Source organism: Pituophis catenifer, unplaced genomic scaffold, assembly GCF_029215685.1.
Source record: "Pituophis catenifer annectens isolate HBS135680 unplaced genomic scaffold, rPitCat1.0.hap2 SCAF_1, whole genome shotgun sequence".
Lineage (NCBI taxonomy): Eukaryota > Metazoa > Chordata > Lepidosauria > Squamata > Colubridae > Pituophis > Pituophis catenifer.
Window position 1 is genome coordinate 280,873,360 of NW_027256881.1, and position 14,990 is coordinate 280,888,349.

General features: G+C 39.9%; 1 protein-coding gene across 1 annotated transcript in view; it reads left to right on the top strand.

Annotated features, from left to right (window-relative positions):
- The first annotated feature begins 5,839 nt into the window (after positions 1-5,839).
- The window catches only part of SIPA1L1 (signal induced proliferation associated 1 like 1), a 60,190-nt gene continuing 51,039 nt past the window's right edge, over positions 5,840-14,990 (top strand). Inside the window, exons 1-4 of the mRNA XM_070931276.1 lie at positions 5,840-7,328; positions 9,813-9,943; positions 11,932-12,120; positions 14,625-14,799. Of these exons, the coding sequence (XP_070787377.1) occupies positions 5,840-7,328; positions 9,813-9,943; positions 11,932-12,120; positions 14,625-14,799 (1,984 nt within the window). The remainder of the gene's footprint in view (positions 7,329-9,812; positions 9,944-11,931; positions 12,121-14,624; positions 14,800-14,990) is intronic.

Here is a 14,990-nt window from a genome sequence, read left to right on the forward strand (position 1 = left end):
GGCCTCGGCATGGGCAATTCAATCAGCTTCATCAGCCTCATTTTTTAATAGAACTACCATCCTTTGGCTTCAACAGTTACAGGCAAGGGTACCCCCCAGTGAGGTTCGCCTTCATCAGGATATTAATAAAATCATTGCTGCCACTCAATTTTCGGCTGATGCAACCTTGAATTCAGCCAAATTTGCATCCAGAGCCTTAGCCTCTACAGTTTCAGCCCGCAGGATGCTCTGGCTTCGCCAATGGCCTGCTGACCTTAAGGCCAAATGGCGCTTGGCTGCAGCTCCATATTCTGCAAACAAACTATTTGGGGAATCACTTGACCCTCTTCTTGTAGAGACACGGGACAAGCGAAAAATTTTGCCCTCAACATACAAACGGGCTGAAGGAAGACCCTCTCCATATTACAGAAGGCCTTCCTTTCGTTCCTACCCCCAGGGAGGCCCCTCCAGGCAGGAATATCTTCAGGGATCCTATCGATCCTCGGACCGTCAATATTTTCGGGACAGGAGCAGACAATTCCAGCCCAAACGGTCCTTTCGGGGTTCTGGTTTCCGCCAGTCCCGCAGTCGTAAGTGACTCACTACCAAATCCTCCAGTAGGGGGTCGCCTGTCCCTCTTTGCGGACAGGTGGGAAAGGTCATCTTCAGACCTTTGGGTTCTTTCAGTTGTGAAATTCGGCCTCCCCCTGGAATTTCTCTCCAGGCCTCCAACCCGCTTTCTTCAATGTCCAACTTCCAAAAGCGAATCCAGACGTCAATTAATGAACCAAGCAGTTCAGCACCTACTACAGATTCACGCCATAGAGGAGGTCCCCCACGATCAATGGAAACGGGTATTATTCCATCCTGTTCGTAGTTCCAAAGCGGTCAGGGGGGTGGAGAGCCATTCTGGACTTAAAAAATCTCAACTCATACATAGTGTATCGCAGATTCAAAATGTGTTCACTAACCTCTATTCTTCAAGGGATTCGTCCCAACGATTTTCTAGTTTCCATAGACCTCATGGAGGCTTATCTTCACATTCCCATCCTGCCAAAGCATCGACAGTATCTCCGATTCAGCTATGCAGGAAAGCATTTTCAATACCGGGCTCTTCCCTTCGGACTGGCATCTGCACCAAGGGTCTTCACAAAGGTCCTGGCGGTGGTGGCGGCTCACCTGAGACAACAACCGGTAAGAATCCAGGCTTACCTGGACGATATTCTGATTCAGGCTCACTCTCAAGAGCAAGCCTTACACGACCTACACCTCACGATTCAAACCCTGAATGACCATGGGTTCTTGGTCAACTACAAAAAAAGTCAGTTAGTGCCAGTCACCAGGATCACACATCTTGGCGCCATCATAGACGCAGCCCAGGGGACCGTCTACCTAACCTTGGAACGACGGTCAGACATCAGGGACCTAGTAGCTCTCATTCGCAGAACTCCATCAGTTCCATTGGCCACTCTATCCAAGCTCTTAGGCAAGATGGTCTCCTGCGTCCAGATCGTCCCATGGGCACACCTTCACGCTCGCCACTTGCAGTGGTTCCTGCTTCCTTTTCAAAAGAAACGCCAAGCTCACACTATGTCAACAGTCAAAGTTCCACTCTCAGTCAGGCGATCGCTAGGTTGGTGGACATCGCCTTCTCTCGACAAGGGGTGTCTCTTCATGAATCACGACCGACTTGTACTCACTACAGACGCCAGCCTTCACGGATGGGGGGCTCATCTTGCATCACACGTGGCTCAGGGCCGTTGGTCTGCATCAGACCTCGCCAACCCTATCAACTGGCTGGAGCTGAAGGCCATTCGTCTCGCTCTCACGCACTTTCACCGGTTCGTGCAACACCGTCATGTTCTGGTGTTGACAGACAATATAGCGGCGAAGGCACATGTCAACCGTCAAGGGGGCACCCACTCAAAGCGCCTCATGGAGGAATCATTTTGCCTGGGCAAGTGGGCAGAACAACACCTCCTCTCCATCAGAGCGGACCACATTGCGGGGTCGGAAAACACACAGGCGGATTTCCTGAGCAGGACAGAGGTGGACAACAGCGAGTGGCAGATTCATCCCGACATATTTCATCAGATTTGCAACAGGTTCGGCATCCCAGCCATAGATCTCTTCGCCACACACCTGAACAATCAGCTTCCTCGCTTCTTCTCGAGGTTCCCGACGCCAGGGGCGGAAGGGGTCAACGCTCTCCGTCTCACCTGGCCGCCGGGTCTTCACTATGCCTTTCCACCGCTGCCTCTGATTCCGGCCCTGATTCGGAAGGTCATCGCCGACAGAGCAGAAATTATCCTCGTGGCTCCCCACTGGCCACGCCGTCCGTGGTTCGCAGACCTGGTCAGTCTCTCCACATTTCACCCTTGGAGGATTCCACCAGACGAGATTGTCCTGCGTCAGGGGACCCTTCTTCATCCGGACCCTCAGTGGCTCCAACTGACTGCATGGCGCTTGAAGGGGCCCGTCTAAGGCAGGACAATTATTCAGATAGGGTGATTCACATTGTTCAAGCCTGCAGACGTAAATCCACAGTCAGACTCTACAATATCTCCTGGCTCGCCTTTTATAGGTGGTGCCGCTCCCGGCAGATAGATCCTGTTTCAGCCTCACCTGCCCAGATCTTGGAGTTCCTCAGAGATGGGTTTGACCGTGGTCTGGCCCATAGTACCCTTCGGAGACATGTGGCGGCTCTGTCTACGGCCTTGTCCAGTCCATCCGGCCGACCACTCACTCAGCACCCTGTGATAAAAAAGTTCCTGCGAGGAGCCAGGCTCTTGCGGCCCTCCTCGATTCATAGATACCCTACTTGGGATTTGCCCAAGGTCCTTAACGCTTTAACTGAGACTCCCTTTGAACCCCTCCGCACGGTTCACCTTCGCTTTCTCACCCTTAAGGTGGTTTTCCTTATAGCCATAACTTCAGCCCGTCGCATTTCGGAGCTGGCAGCCCTCTCAGTTAGGGAGGATCTCTGTGTTTTCCGGCCGGACACAGTTATTTTGAGATTGGACCCTTCCTTTATTCCCAAGGTTAATTCCCCCTTTCACAGGGCCCAAGAGGTTATTTTGCCCAATTTCTGTTCCCGGCCCTCTCATGCCTTGGAATGAAGGTGGCATACCTTAGATGTACGGAGGGCCCTAAAGATTTATATCAAAAGGACTGCTCCCTTCAGGAAGTCAGAGGCTTTGTTTGTTTCCTTTTTGCCAGGCTCCCTAGGGCTCAAAGTCTCTTCTGTCACAATTGGTAGATGGATCAGGGCTTGCATCGCCTCGGCATATCAGGCCCAGGCGATTCCTGTTCCCAATAGCATTACTGCCCACTCCACTAGGAGTGCTGCTACCTCAGCAGCTTGGGCGACTCAGGCCTCCCTTGAGGAGGTATGTAGGGCAGCCACCTGGTCTACCCCCTCGCCATTTATTCGTCATTACAAGATAGATACCTTTGCTTCTGCTGAAGCGTCATTTGGCAGGAGGGTTTTGCAGCAGGTGCATCGTGCGAGGGTCTCTCCAGGCCCTTCGACATCCCGCCCTTGAGACAGCCAAATCTTTGGTATGTCCCTCATCTGGACAATGTCACACCCTCATCAAGGAAATTGGGCATTGGTCTTACCTTAAATGCCAGATTTCTTGAGTGGGGTGACATTGTCCAGCCCCTCCCTCTGTCTCAGTGCCTGTACAGTTTATTGTTCTTGTTCAGTAGTTTTTTTCCAGTTGTCCCGTTGGACCGATTTACTTCCTCCTGATAACGGTGGTTCCTGTTGGAGATACTTCTGGTGGCCTTCCTTCGTCAAAACTGAGCATGAAAGGGGCGGAGCAAGGGGAGTGGTCAAAAATTATGACTCAGCCAGCATCAGATCCGACTGATACAACCCTCATCTGGACAATGTCACCCCACTCAAGAAATCTGGCATTTAAGGTAAGACCAATGCCCAATTTCAACCATATGCGGTACCCCATCCTGTGCTAGAACATATCCAGGCCTTAGGAACCAGTCCGTAGAATGTTCATGAGGCCACCCTGGGAAAGAGATGAGAAGAGCTCAGTTAAGCATGCATTTCTATGGATGCAAGCCTACAGAAGAATTCTGAAAATTTTTATTCTTAACAGTGTTTTTTAGAATGCATGTTTGTATCGGAAACATCTGTGGACATTAAGCAGTAATTCAGATAGAGGTGGTTGGTGAATTTCAAAGTGTGAAAATGAAAGGCAGAGGTGTTCCATATCTAGTTCTACTTTTCCCTTTTCTAGGAAGCCATTAACCTAGCAGCAAAAGGAAGAACAGGAAGTTTGGTTTCTTTCTGAACTGTCTCCATGTCAGATGGGGAAAAGATTGCAATTTTAAGGCAGGTGCTTGAGTCTCCTTTCCCTCCCCTCCAATACCCGATTTGCCGATTCTTGGTAAACCAGTATAGCACACAGAGATGAGATAAGAACTCATTAAAGTCACCTTCCTGAGGATGATTCTATACCTGGAGCTAACCCACAAAATGCCATTTAGAAATAGCATTGGTAAAAAATTCATCTTATTTTGAGTACAATCCCAGCTAATCAAGGAAACCTGACTTACCACCCGTATATCGTCTTTTACACTATTTAAGTGTCAAAAAGTTGATCAATTTCTCAAAAGCCTTTTTAAAAAATGTAAGTATTTGTCATGAATATGAGAAAGCAGCTTTTATTTAGGTAACACGGAGATTTTTGTTGAGTTCATACAAGAGAGAAAGATTCTATCTCTGTCTGCCAGCAGCTTCTATTTACATTTTTAAAATTTTCGCAAGTTTTACATAACATGTAATTTGACTCTAAGGGAGCTTTTTTGCTGTCATTAGCTAACTGCTCGCACATTATGACTGCTACTGAAGTTATATATATTTTTCTTGTGTTTGATTCATACATAATAATTACTAAAACCATAGATTAAAGGATTTTATAAAATATGCAAAATAGAGCAAACAAAATAAAAAAATAAAATGATAACGAATTATAAAAGCAGCAGTAAGAAGTTAACAATCTCAGATTAACATTAAAGATTATTAATAATGAAAAGGCCTGAAAGAATAAAAATGACCATGTCTAGTGCTGGTGACAGGTTGCTCAACAATGGCTGTTACTGGATTCCAAACTCAGGGGAGTTGGCCCTGAAACAGACCTTTATATTCCCACATTCCCTAAACGGCCTCCTCTCTCCCCCTTTATAATCTATTTCAAAATAACATCTGACATGGAGATGGTACAAAAGGGCGAAATAACAAAAATGGGGAAGTGCATCCTGAAAAAATTGACTTGCATAGCATTACTTTGGGATGTAGTTCATTCATACTGAGCTATCTGTTATTTAGAGGTGTTCATCTGTTTGAAATGATAGCACGCTTTCTATAGACATCTATTTTAAATATTTAAAAAATACATTTTCTTTATAGAGACTAAGATATCAGCTATGTTCTGCATTGTCACTGATAACACAGGGCAAAATATACTGAGAAAGTAGCTACTATAAAAAGCTCTTCTGTTTTTATAACTTATTTTATACAATGATTAATTGTCCTGTGTACTTCTTTATTTGCTCTAGGTTTAAAGTGAATATTGAAGCTTTGGCCCCCAATATTTTTGTATGTGTGGAAGATGACTGCTTGATAACATGGGTGAATTTCAATTCCAAAGAAGTGAAAAATGACTGAAGAACAGCATCTTTAGACCATTTGCCACTAAATTAAATGATCACAACTGGGATCTCATGCACCCCTTATACTTTCTGGAGGATCTTCTCCAGAAGAGAGTTTTACATTTAAAAGGCAGACATGACTGTATTTTCCTTTGGAGCTTACTAAGACTAAACACACTTTCCAATAATGACCAGCTTGAAACGGTCCCAGACTGAAAGGGCTGTTGCCACTGGAATATCAGATGTTGCCCCTAAAGTACATTCAGATGACTTTTATATGAGACGCTTTAGGTCACAGAATGGTAGCTTGGGATCTTCAGTGATGGCTCCAGTAGGCCCTCCACGCAATGAAGGATCACACCATCTTACTTCTAACCCTGGAGTTCCTAAAATGGGAGTTAGAGCAAGGATTGCAGACTGGCCCCCAAGGAAGGAGAATGTCAAAGAAAATAGTAGATCAAGTCAAGAAATGGATACATCAAATTGTCTGGATAGTATGTCTTCAAAAAGTAGTCCAGGGAGTCAGGGAAGTTCTATTAACTTGAACAGTAGTGATTCTGTCATGTTAAAGAGTATCCAAAACACACTTAAAAACAAAGCAAGACAATCTGAGAATTTAGATTCTAGATTTCTTACGCCTGATGGTTACCACAGCTCCCCAAGAAAAGCTCTTCGTAGAATAAGACAGCGTAGTAATAGTGACATCACCTTAAGTGAGCTTGATGTGGATAGTTATGATGAATGTATCTCACCCAGTTACAAATCAGGACCATCACTGCACAGAGAATATGGTAGCACCTCCTCAATAGATAAGCAAGGTACCTCAGGGGAAAGTTTTTTTGACTTGTTAAAAGGTTATAAAGATGATAAGTCTGATCCAAGAGGTTCAGCCTCCAGCAAATATAATGAACTCCTTATAGCTAGTGGAAGTAAAGGTTCAGGATTTTCTTTGGATGTGATAGATGGACCCATTACTCAAAGGGAGAACCTTCGATTATTTAAAGAAAGGGAGAAACCACTGAAGAGGCGTTCAAAATCAGAGACAGGAGATTCTTCTATTTTTCGCAAGCTGCGTAATGCCAAAGGTGAAGGAGATCTCGGAAAGACTTCAGATCTAGAAGACAGCAGATCAGAAGATAGTGTCAAGCCTTGGACTTGCCCCAAATGTTTTGCTCATTATGATGTTCAGAGTGTATTATTTGATTTAAATGAAGTGGCAGTTAACCGGCATAATGTTATAAAAAGAAGGAATACAACTACTGGAGCTTCTGCTGCTGCAGTTGCATCATTAGCTTCTGGACCGTTGTCCCATTCTGCAAGTTTTAATTCCCCTATGGGTAGTACAGAAGAACTGAATTCCAAAGGAACTTTAAATGTGGACCAGGGAGATGATAAAAGCAATGATCTTGTATTGAGTTGTCCGTATTTTCGTAATGAGATCGGCGGGGAAGGAGAAAGAAATATCAGTCTCACCAAATCTAACTCTGGATCCTTTAGTGGCTGTGAAAGTGCCTCTTTTGAATCTACTCTTAGCTCTCATTGCACAAATGCGGGAGTGGCTGTACTTGAAGTACCCAAGGAAAATCTGATGTTACACTTGGACAGAGCTAAGAGGTACATTGTTGAACATGTGGATCTTGGTGCATATTACTATCGGAAATTCTTCTATCAGAAAGGTGAGTAGTTATTAACAATTTTGGAAATGTTGCTGTATACTCAACTTTCACCTAAGAACTGCTTTGATGCACAGTGTTCATTTATCTACTAAGGCCTGTACAAATCATCTGTGGCATGTTGTCTTTGCTTTGGCAAAGACTTGAGAGAAGCATACCAGGCTGCTCATTTCTTTAAAAAAAAAGAAGAAGGAAAAGAAAAGCAGCTGAACTGCTTTATTTCACAAACCTCACTAGCATTTTCAGGTCTCTCAGACGTTTGAAAATGCCCATTGAGGCACATTGTATCTCCTTAAGTCAAATCATGCCATCTCTTTCCATTATGAAGTTCTTTATCAAAGTAAATCCTCATATGGATCTATTATATGCTGTTTGTAATTTATGACAAATTTGGCATTTCATATTTTAATACTGAGGAAGAACTGTAATGTTATTTAAGACAGAGCTAGAAGGACATGTTTTCCTTATAGGTTTGCATTCTTTCTCGGTTTTCTCTTTTCCAGAAGCTTTCACTATGAAAGCTTTTTGCTGTGAAATTACTATGTGGCTTGAACTTTAACTATGATTAATTTAATTTGAGGCTAGCCTCAAAAACAACCGTTTAAAGATGATGTGTTTTAAAGTGGCTTGTTAATAATGACCACAACTCTTGATCCTAATTTAAATGGAAGCAGAAGCCTTTTAGTTCCTGAACACTTGGAAAGGGAGAGAGAGATTTTATTTATTTATTTATTTATTTATTCATGCATTCATCAGATTCATATGGCTGCCCATCTCATAAACAAATTACTCTGGGTAGTGTACAAACGCTAAAAAAAGTATTCAAAACAATTGTCAATATTATAATCATTAAAAGCTTAACATTACAAATAGTCCTTGACTTATAATAGCACTTGAGATGGAAATTTTTGTCATTTAGCAGTTCATTCATTATGTGAAGCAACTTCCTGTTAGCTTTCTACACCAAAGTCAATGAGGAAGCTGGTTGGAAGTTGCAAGTCCCCAGCCCACACAGGCAGGTAAGTGGCTTTTGCCAGGTGGGGGAGAGAATGAGAGGGTGGGTGGGTGTTTGTGAGTGTGGGGGAGGGTTGGCAAGGGTGCATGAGAGATGCCATTCAGGGTTTGTGAGATGTGCCTCATAGGTTGGGGAGAATGTGTGGAGGTATGCAAGGGTATCTTCACAGGTCAGGGAGGATGTATGAGGTTCCACAAGTGGCTGACACAGTGTGAACACAGAGGGGCAGTGAGAGGTTGTGCAGGTAACAAAGACTTACCCCACTGACTTGCCCTTTGACTTTCTGGGGACGGAAGCATGGAAAGTTGCAAAAGGCAATAATGTGATCATAACACTTTTGGCAACTGATCATAGTTGTGAACAGCAAGCATCCAGATCAAGATCATATGACTACAGAGGTGCTGGGGCAGCCAGAATTCTGAGAACTAGTTGTATAATCACCATTGATTCAGTGCTGTTGTAAATTCGGACACTCACTGAATAAATGGTCTTAAGTCAAGGACTACTTGTATAAAAAGCATGTACAACTTTAAGAAGAGCTTATGTCATTCAGTGTGATAATCAAATGTAGACTTTTAAGAAGGACTTCAAATACCTATAGATTTAAACCTATGAAATAGATATCTTTTCTTTTTTTCATTTTAAAAAAGCAGTTGTATATACATTGCTCTTATTGTTCTAGAAACAGAGTATCATGAACATAATTCAATGTAAAATATCTTTTGAGTTTACTTTATAGTCCCAGTGACTATAAGACACATCCATTTCTTTCTTAGCAAAAATATGGGAACTCTTTGCTGCTACCTACTTCTGAGGTTATGTTTTCAGTGTTCCATTCTGATCAATAGTCTGGTATTTCTTATATATTATCCATAAAACTTTTAACCAGGTCTGACCAGTTTAATTTTTCAAATCAATATAGAGTTGGACTTGAATGGAATTCCATCTGAAAACATGATAGTTCATTGCTTTTGGTTTGTATGTTTTATTATAAGTTTTATTTTAAGTATTTTATGTTTTATTATACTTTATGTATATTTGGGAATGTTTGGCATGGTAGATAAAAAGGAAGAATAACAGGAAAGATGATTTTAGATTAGAATATTTTTGAATGACCGTACTTGAAAAATCAATATATGATTGCATACCATCGGATTTGACAATGGAACATGTAGCCAGTTGATCATAATTATAGATATTTCTGGGTTTGATACAATTGGCGTAAAAAAAAAATCTCTAGATGGTGCTCAGGTTTAATTCTGATTGTCTGATCCACATGTTACATGTTATGTTTTTGTGCCTACGCTTGGTTGGAATTTGTGTTTGAAGCAAAATTGTTCTGTCTGAACTAGCCTTAAAACCTAGAAATATTATGATAACATTAATATGTATCTTTCTTTTGTGAAATGTAATTATTCTTTCATTTGTCCACCTCCATCCCCCAAATATGTGTTTGATTTTAATTGCACAAGAACACTGGAACTACTTTGGGGCAGATGAAAACCTTGGTCCCGTAGCTGTCAGCCTCAGAAGAGAAAAACCTGAGGAAATAAAAGAAAACGGTTCCCAGTATAGCTACCGCATTATTTTCAGAACTAGTGAGGTAAGTGATACCTGGGCAGTAAAGAAATAAGAAATTTGATTTCCATGTTGAACTTGTTACAAAATCATATGCCTAACATTGGAAGGATAATAGCTGTCAGTAAATTAATATTATGCAAACTGTTGTGCATTTTATAAACCTCAGAAAAGATTTATTAAAGAGTGGTGTTCCTGTACAAAACATTTTCTCAATTTATATGACATTGGAATTAAATATCTCAAGACTTTTGCCATCCAACATGCTCTTATGCATGGTTGAAGAAAGACTCAGAAATAACCTAATTAAAAAGCCAGTGAATTGTTTTTCTAACAATACTGGGCAGAAATCTCACACAGGTGATGTGCAACTTAAGATTCAGTGGCAGCCTTTGATATGCTTCTTAGAGTTGGGGGGTTAATAATAAACTATGTTAATCTATGAAGATAGCTGTGGATACATACATTGGAAAAATAAGGCAAGTTTTTATATAGCAATAGCAATATAACTGTAGACAAGCTGCTTAGATTTATATAGCACTTCACAGTGCTTTACAGTGCAAATATAAAATGGTACACAATTATAGCTTTATATGTGTTCTGCATTAAAGACAATGCTGTTTGATGGCAAGAATGTTTAAGTCATGGTTATGAAGAATATAGCATTAGCTTTTGTTAGATGAAAGTAGAAGTTTGTTTGATAGAACTAGCAGGGGTTACAAGGACAGATCAACACTTTAAATAATTTTTAAATCACTTCACTGATTATAAAATGATACTTTAAAAAGGCAACAAAATTGTCAGACTAAGGGATGACGATAGTGAATAAAAAAGGTAATAATTTATGCAAATATCAGATATTTTGCTTTAATAATTTTTGCTAGCTTCCACAACTTTTAACAAAATCATTCCAATAAAATAAATAATGTTGAATGGTTTAATAAATTGTCACTTATTTCATAAACATTATCTGTTTAATACAGGTTTCATATTATTATTTTGTATTTAGCAACCTAAACACTGAATTGATAGGAAAATGTTTGTTTGCTTTTTTTAATACTTTTAAAATTTTAAAATCTTTTTAATTTTAAAGATTACTGAGAAAACATTGGAAGTGGCTCTTCCTGTATTTTTGGATAGGATTGGAAGGAAAATATTCCAGAAAAAAGACACACAAAATTTGGACCCTTTGCAATCCACCTACTCTTATGACTGACTGCAGGGATGCTGCAGTTTTTTCCACCTGCCAATTTTCCCTCCCCATCTCACTCCACTGGATCTTTTGGGCCTATCTCTCACCCAGCTGTGTCCCCACAGCCTTAAGCCTGTTTCGGTCCCTCTAGGTGTCAAACTCTAGAGCCTCCTCTCTTCGTTTGTCAGACTTTCACTTAACTTTTCTGAAGTTTAGTTTGGGGTGGAGAATTGGCAATTTGCCATACAACCTTCTTATAAAGAGTCCATGTGGTGCTGTCCCAGTAAAGGTAAGTGAACTGGGGCATGATGGAGTGAGGAGGCCCAAGAGTGCGGAATCGAGCAAGGTGGGAAAGCAGAGCCCAGTGTGCGTCAGTGGTAGGCGAGGCCCTGGGAGGCCTGGTGCCAGCTCTGTATGAGCTGAGCAGGTGCTGCAGAGCACTGCTGGGCCTGCACGAGACTTCCCAGAGCCTCCCCACAAGGTACCCCATGCTCTGCTCAATACCCTGTATGGTTGCTTAATGACTGAACAGAGAGAAAAGGGATTGTGGTAATTAGGCCAGGCAATTATATGGGTTCCTCACTTAACAACTGCCACGACTTTTTATCATAATTCTGGGCTCAACTGTGGTCGTAAGTCAAAAGACTATCTGTATTATCACTAAATAAAAAAAGCAAATGTGCATCTTAATTAGTAGTACATTTTGAATTGTCCTGTTCCATTTAAACTGTTATTTTGTGGGGGAATTAGAAAATACTATTATTACTAGCAAATTTTCTTTGCAACTTGGTATATATATATATATATATATTTATTTCTAGCTTACAACACTAAGGGGTACTGTCTTGGAAGATGCAATACCTTCAACTGCAAAGCATTGCACAGCCAGAGGGTTGCCTTTGAAAGAAGTCCTAGAACATGTGGTTCCTGAACTAAATATACATTGCCTCAGGTTGGCTTTCAATACTCCTAAAGTCACAGAGCAACTTATGAAACTCGATGAACAAGGGGTAAGATTTAAATTGCACATTTTTGGTTTTTAGTTGGTTAGTCTTATCTGTTGGCTTTTTTTGTTTATCTTAAAAATGTTATAGAAATCTATCATATATTGAAGTTAAAGAATAAGACATTTCAAGAGTTAGTTTGCTTTCAAATAATTTAATCAGACACATGGAAGAGCAACTTAGAAATAAAGATCCATGCCGTTTTAAACAGATAACTATTTTAATTATATTATCAATTACAAATTATTTTCTTTATACACTGCTACAAGACATCGCATAAGAAGCTGATTCAAAATTATGCTTTTCTATCTTTGACATTGGAGCTACCATCACAATACATTTTAACAACGAACTTCATTAGGTTCTTAGTACTGCTTGTAAAACATTAATTTAAAGTTGTAATTCTATGATATTAATCAAAGCTTTGCAGTTAATGACATTCAATTCAGGTATTTTGGGGATAAAGCTAATGACATAGATATACACTTGTTCTCTGTCTTTGTGCTGTATTGAACTACCCTTTTCAGGAGATGAGCGGGAACAATGTTATCATTTTGATTAGCTTGTTGTTCTCAACAGCCTTTGTTTTAATCAATTTTAGAATCTTTCTAAGCTGCCAGAAATATTAGAGCTGCATAATTATTCCAGTATCTCTTTCCAAAAAGTTTTCCTCAGAAAACAATGCTAGTATACTATTTTGGCTTATGGAATATTACAGGATATCATTTTGGTTGTTATGCTAACTTTAGAAATAGGAGGGACTATCCAGATTTTTGGAGTTAAGAATCACTAACACGGTAATTACTCAACTCATGCTCAGTATAGGTCATCAGTTCAAGAGTAGATGAAAATGAGCAAGTTGAAGCTTATCCAAGATACGATGCAAGTGCTATTATTGAGAACCTAAGGCAATTTGGGAGATGTTAATATAGTCTTAGAAGTGTTCTTTGAAAAAATGAGTTGTACTGAGAATGCTTCTTTCTCTAGCATAGGTATATGTAAACAAAATAGAGAATTTTTCCTCATTTTTGAGATCCTCTGTTTAAAAACAAATTTCAAAAAATACTTACTTTCCTTTTTTATAAATAATATAGGACTTCTTTAACTCTTTGGCTCTTCGAGCATTTTGCGTATGGCCAAAAGACCAATCAAAACTTCAAGCCTTGTAAAGTTGGGAGAAGCATCTTTTTATAGTCAGTAGATTTTAGGCCTCTCAGGGTTGTACAGATAACATTCTGAAATTGAAGATGGAGCAGATTTTATTACAATATACTGTATCTCGGTCCCTGGCAAGTTGACAACTAGGGCTCTGAAGAATACTCAGAATGGTAAACAATATTTGGCTCTGTCAGAACATTAGAAACCTATTTTAACAGGAATTCACTGCGTTTCTCTGCATACACTCATAGACCACAACCATGCATACTTAATCTACTGTGACTTTTCCAAATGTTTTTCCCATTTTAACTGAATATCTGTTTTGGATATAAATATATTTTCATTTTGCTCTATAAAGTTCAGCTTTCTTTCTGTGCCTTTATCCTTCTAAAGGTGCTTTTTCAGGAGGCAACTGGACTTTCTTCTTTTTCTTGGAAGACATTTCACTCATCTTTGGAAGAAGTTTCTTAGATGAGAAGTGAAATGTCTTCCAAGAAAAACCAGAAAGTCCAGTTGCCTCTTGAAAAAGCACCTTTGGGACAACCATGACCTGGATGACTGAGAATCTCCATAGACTTTTTTCTTCTAGTTCTGTCCAAATAGCAAGCATAATAAATGTTAAATACCAATGGCATAAAAATAATTTAAATGGATATAATGAAGTGAGCATAAAAAGCCTAGGTACTTTTGTGAGAACTCAATGTTTAGTGAGAAGGTAGTAGCTTGGCTAATCTATTTTCCAAATTACAATTTTTGGTAACTTTCTAATGATGAAAACGTTACCTGATGAAAAGATTTTTTTACACTGTCATTGGTTACTCATTTCAATTGTAAGCATTATTTTAGTAAATTTTATGTAGTGATATAGTTGGATGAGGAAAACCTGATTATTGAATTACCTTAAATTACATCTTTTAACATATAAGCTGTTTGTAAATTGACATTTTAAGAATTCTTGCCATTGATTTGACTGGATCAGACTAATGGTCATCTTGTTTTATGTATTTAAATTCAAATTATCTTTAAACACCAAAATTATTGTAAATTCAGAAAAAAATAAGGTGATATTTTCAAACCTAGGATTTAAAGTAATGAGGCTTTTTTCTTTTGTGTTTTTCAATTTGTGTGTGTGTGAAATTTGGAATTGGGAATGCCAATAGTTTCTGAATTATTTTGTGGAGCAATTTGAAATACAGCATAGTAAATATATAGAATATATGTCATTTTCATTTCTTTCACTCAGCTTTTTTATTACAGAAAACAGATGAATTTTGAAAGGAGTAGCCTTGTTCCTCTTGATGCAGCACAGATAATACAAGAATGCAAACTTGAGTTTTTATTTATATTTACAGTTAAGCTATCAGCTGAAAGTGGGAATCATGTACTGCAAGTCTGGGCAAAGCACAGAAGAGGAAATGTACAATAATGAATCAGCAGGCCCGGCCTTTGAAGAGTTTCTTCAGTTGCTGGGAGAACGGGTTCGACTCAAAGGATTTGAAAAGTATCGTGCCCAGCTAGACACAAAGAGTAAGACTACCTTTTTTATTCAGAATAATGAAAATAATGAGTACGAAAATAGTGAGAGCAAAGTTGCAATCCTTGGGAAGCACTAGCTGCCCCAGCAGCACAGCACAAAGCTGGAGCCAACTCAGGAAATTTCGGACACCCCAGCCCAGTCCCAGCCACACTCACCATCACCACCTTGAACTCCATAGTCC